General features: G+C 35.8%; 1 protein-coding gene across 1 annotated transcript; it reads right to left on the bottom strand.

The window, feature by feature from the left end:
* Nucleotides 1-1,873: 1,873 nt before the first annotated feature.
* Nucleotides 1,874-2,473, bottom strand: LOC125198877 (gibberellin-regulated protein 14-like; the record flags this gene model as incomplete). Its single annotated transcript, XM_048097126.1, has 2 exons — nucleotides 1,874-2,226; nucleotides 2,311-2,473. Coding segments are annotated over 2 exons (348 nt in total), but the record flags the coding sequence as incomplete, so codon positions are not given.
* Between the last annotated feature and the right edge of the window lie 2,877 nt (nucleotides 2,474-5,350).

Genomic DNA, 5,350 nt, shown 5'->3' with positions numbered 1-5,350 from the left:
CCATACTATAGTGATATTATCAAAAAGTAGAGTAGTAGTATTTGATAGTGGGGGCATGTGCAATCCCCTCTCAACTGACCTGTCATTTTCAAAGCTATCCAATAGTTTTCTATATCTAAATGTGTGTATATTTCTTACTGAGGATGACGTGGGGGATATGCACGTGCTCCATTCATGCGCTTTGGTTGGTGCTTAGGGGAGTCACGTGGCCCCACATCTGTTGTGACATGTGTTACATTTTACTGTTGGCACTCATTCGAAGGATAAATAATTTTCCCTTTTTTTTTTTTTTTTTTTTTAATTTCCGGAAATGCATCTTCGTATCCAAAAACTATCTTCATGATAATCACAAAAAGTCAAAAACTCTCTTTAATTGAATTTGCAATGTATGCATATGGAATTTGTGCATTAAAGAAAATTCGAAACTAGGATTTTTCAAAAGTGAAAAATAATTCAGGTGTTCTAATTCAATGTTGAAGCTGCATAATTTCATCCACACAAGTCTACATAATTGGTTGATTTATTATACACTACAATTAATGATTTCACTATAAGGGGGCAAAAACACATGTAAAAACCGTACAAAATTGACGTACTAGTGAATTATTGGAATTGACTGATAAATTTTATTTGGAAAAAAGAAAATAAAGGAAAAGTAAATGGAGTTAAATACTTTTGAATTTACTTTAATCACTTATATGAAATTCATAGCATTTGCGACAAAAAACAATAAAACATGTTCGGGCGCTTTCTTGGGCTAATCTTCAATCTACGAATTTTGGGCCAACTATTACGCCAGAGTTTACGAGTTTTATTATAACAAAAGCATGTCATTTTTTTTACTTGATCTCGTATTGTATACAAACTGAGTTTCTACTCAATATTTACTTACATTATTTCTCCTAAGTAAGCGCTAAGGACATACTCCGATACCCATATTTAAAGGTTCAACTTCTAAATGATTATCAAATTATTTACTTCTCATTTTGAAATTGGACTTGTTTCAAAATTAGTACTGCACTAAATTTTTTAAAAAATAACAAGAAAATAAGAAAACTTGAAAACACTCGAGACCTCGAATAAACCAAACCGAATTAAAGAAAAACACAAATGGGCTTTGAGCCTGTTGCAATTGATTCAATGTTTTACAAAATTTGGGCCTACTAATGCAAATTAATTGTGTGGCTAGCCGGGGGAGGTACCAATGTGTGTTGTGGTTTTTTTTTATTACTTTTTTCTTTCTTATTCTATTATTAGAACTGACATTTGTAGGTGGACACTACACTTAATTAGAGTGGATTAATATTGCATCGAGTATTTGTATTAACTTATTTGATCGAAGGAAGCACTTGTTATTATAATTTGTGGTCAGTCTGAAACATGTGGATCTCAATATTGTATCCTTTACATAAATCTCAACTAATACTCACTTAATCACACTTGTTTCGTTCCGACGCAGATCCAACTAAATGGAGTATATTATAATCAAACCGAGCCAAAGCTGAGTATATTATTAAATGTAAATTTATTTCAACATATAAAATTTTTTTCCATAATTTTTACTGAAATCCACTAATTCTATATTCAAGAAGAAAATGTTTAGAAGAGTAGTATGACTGTTGATTGTAATAGTAAAAAGCTGTGACTAGTTGTTGCCTTGTATTGCGCGACCGATTCAAATGGTACTGAATATATTTAAATTACTCCGTATATATGAAAATATTCAATTCACCATACACGAATCTAATATATTGAAATATTGTAATTCCATATTTTTTGTACACATTAAGTTGTTACAAATTTTGAGACAAGAGTCTTAATAAGTAAGGTGAATCTGAGTTGAATATGGAATAAGTTAAGTGAGATGTTCCGATGCGAAAACAGACATATATTCGAGTTCATAGATTTGGCAGAATCAACAAACTTTCTAGTTCCATTTTGCTACTATTTATTAATCACTCCATCAATATAACATAAGGTAGAGCAAATCTCATAATTTATCTTGGTTTTGGAGTGAAGAAAATTTGCAGATTGTGCTGAATTAAGGACACTTGAGCTTGCCGCCGCGGGTGGTCATGTTGGCGTAGCATTTGCCGCATTTCTCTCTGTTTCCATACTGCCCCGGTGGAACACACTTGCATCTAGCGCAGCATGTTACGCACGCCCTCAGGCATATGTTCTTCCTCGAATGGTTCTTGCACCGAACCACACACAATGGAGCACACTCTGCTCACCCATTTTTTGCTTAATTAGTAGTATTACTAACAAATCAATGTATGCATTATATAAGGATAGTTGAAAGTTAGTTACCTTTGGTGTTCCTTGGTGGCGATGGTGGAGGTGGAGGTAGTGGCGGTGGTGGGGATGCCTTGGCTACCGGAGGAGGGGGTGGGCACGGAGATGGTGGTGGTGGGGTCACCTTGACTACCGGAGGCAGGGGTGGCGGGGGGGTGGCGGTGGCTTGTTGTAAGCATTATTCACCTCACTAAGGAATCTGTTTTCCTCATCTGATGAAACCTACCCAAAATGAACACATTATTATACTGTAAGGATGATGTTAAAGTAAGAAAATACTTAAAAAGGTGAGGCCATATATCCCTTTTGGTGTTGATGAGAAGAAAACAGGCGGAGGACAAGAAGCACACCTTTTGAAGCCATTTTTGGTTGAAGATTAATTGACGGTGTTAGTGATATATATAGAGACTAGAGTTGGTTTGGGGTATCGAATAATGCAATGAGACATATTGTAATGGGTCTAGCTGTATGACCAGTCTTCACACCACGTGCAAACACCTCTCGATTCTCTTAAACAAATACTACTACATCCCTTTTCACTACACCACTTGTTTAACTCAAATACGAGGCTTTTACCCCTACTTTGAAAGCTTCAAGATAGACTTACACCAAGTTTTTAATCCATTCTTGTCATGAAACTTACAAAGTATTTATAATTGTTCTAAGTCCCTTGAAGCTTAGACTTGATATTTACCCATTTAATTAGCACTAGTCATTTAGGTTGTGTGAGACTATACTACTATTTGATGGGATAGTATGGTAAAAGAGGGAAGCACCGACGTTCTAGAGTCTTCACTGAGGTTTAAAATACTCATAAGATATAAAGTGTGACAACTGAGATATGTCTCGGGAGACTGAGTCCATGTGAGATCACATGTTACTCAGACACTAGTCAAACTTGTGTTTCAACACTTAAACATTTTGTGTCACTAAATTTAATTAGAGTAATATATGAAATGCTGCACATGAGTTGTTTCTTGGAAAAAATACAGTTTAATTAGTAAATTCATAGTTTATGTATTGTATTGTGCAAAAGCCTTCATGCTAGTGGCTGGTTTCTTTATTGCAAATTGTGTTTCATATCTCTTATTTTTATTATTATATTACAAGTTCACACCGTTTGTAAGCTCTGATAATATCAGATACTATTATTTTAATAATAACTGAAAAGCATTTTATACTATTCTTATTCAAACATCAAGTTGTAAAGGGTTTCTTGTCATATATCTATGATAGTACAAGAAGTATAGATTTGATGTCTGTGTCTTTTATGTATGAGAGAGGATGATGCCATATAACAATATAGAAAACTTAGCTCATAACAAAAAAAAACAAGGTTAATTTTTGTGGTTGGTACACTGATGAACTGACACGGGCAAATAAGAGATAAGACAAGGAAGATGACAACGAAGTAGGAAAAGATCAATAAAGAGTGTCGGGTTTCAAGGGCACTTGACGAGATGGCCATGGATTTCGACACTGTTCCAGTTGTGGCACTTTGTGGAACCAGGCACACATTTGCACTTGGCACAGCACATGGTACATTTCCTCATGCAGGGCCTTTTCGGGCTAATCGGCTTGCAGTATGATGCACATTGTGCCACACAACCTGCATGTGAGATGGTTGTGAGAAAACAAGAAAATTTTGTCAAGGGCTGAAAAAAGAACAAAATTTGTGAGATCTGTACCATGGGGTGGAGGAATTGGTGCAGAGGCAGGTGCCTTGTGTGAGTGAGCAGGGGATTTAGCTGGTGCGTGGACAGGGACATGCTCGTGGTGGGGGGGGGCATGAGCAGGTGTTATGGCATGCCTGTGGTGGTGGTGGGAAGGGCGTGAGCCGGTGCTATGGCATGCTCATGGTGTCGGTGGTGGATGGGGGCCTTAGCTGGTGCATGTAGTGGAGTGTAGACGGGGGCAGGCGCTGGTGCTTTGGCATGCTCGTGGTGGTGATGGTGGTGGCCATGATCGTTGTTCTGTTATCACGTGATGCACAAAATATGAGATGAAACACTACTTTGCAATGTAGATTGCAAAAACATGCATTTTGTGCATGGAGAGTAAACTTTATAGTGTGATATTGATATACGTTAGGGATGAAGAATGGGAAAGGAGAGAAAAGTGACCTCGGTTTCAATATTTTTGACGTCTCCTGCGGACGAGACCTGCGATAACGAAGAACAATCATTCACATATGTATAATTACAAAATATTAACACATAATCTAATTAGTGAACTTTTATACTAACCATTCTTGTAACCAAAAGCACAAAAGCTAGCATGAAAATGAACCCTTTAGAAGTCATTTGTGGAGATGAAACACACCAAAAGGCAAAATAATCAATAAGAGAGAGGGAATTAAGCAAGTATTCGATGTTTAAATTCTGGTAAGCAGGCATGTTTATGTAGGGAGAATAAAAGGCGTATCCATAGCAAGAATATGCATGAAAAGATGGATTAATTAATTAATTATTAATAAAAATTACAGATTGCTAGGTGTTTTAAAATGTTGATGTACAAAATGTAAACTAAGTTATTTAATCACTGGGCTCAATGGAATTAGTATAGTGGAGTATTCATTTTGGAATGCGATTAGGATGATTATTACCTCAGAAGCATAAACCAATGCAAGAAATCATGCTTTTTTTCGGAAAGTTTGCGGGAAACATTATCCCCATTTTCAATATCAATTTATAATTTCAGCATTTTGTCGTGCATAATTTAAATAATGAAATAAGCCGAGCATGTCCGAGGAGTTGGAAACTTGGAATACTTAAATGGACAGAAAAATGTTTATATGTGGGTCTTTTCATTTGGTCTAGATAAGCACAAAATAATATTTCTGTTAGGCGGAAGCTTAACCGACTTATTGTTAGTAAACAAAATTAGATTGTTTAATTTTGAATTTTTCGTTATATCTAATGGAAAGGGAAAAATGGACCCACAAATACGGGAAAGGACTGAAATCTGTTCAAAACAACTTGATACAGTGCTTCGCACTTCAAAAATTGAATAATAAATAAATACTGGAAAGGAATTTCATATTTAGAAATTGTTA

Source organism: Salvia hispanica, unplaced genomic scaffold (genome assembly GCF_023119035.1).
Source record: "Salvia hispanica cultivar TCC Black 2014 unplaced genomic scaffold, UniMelb_Shisp_WGS_1.0 HiC_scaffold_31, whole genome shotgun sequence".
Classification (NCBI taxonomy): Eukaryota; Viridiplantae; Streptophyta; class Magnoliopsida; order Lamiales; family Lamiaceae; genus Salvia; species Salvia hispanica.
This window is presented reverse-complemented; position numbering and strand designations above follow the sequence as displayed.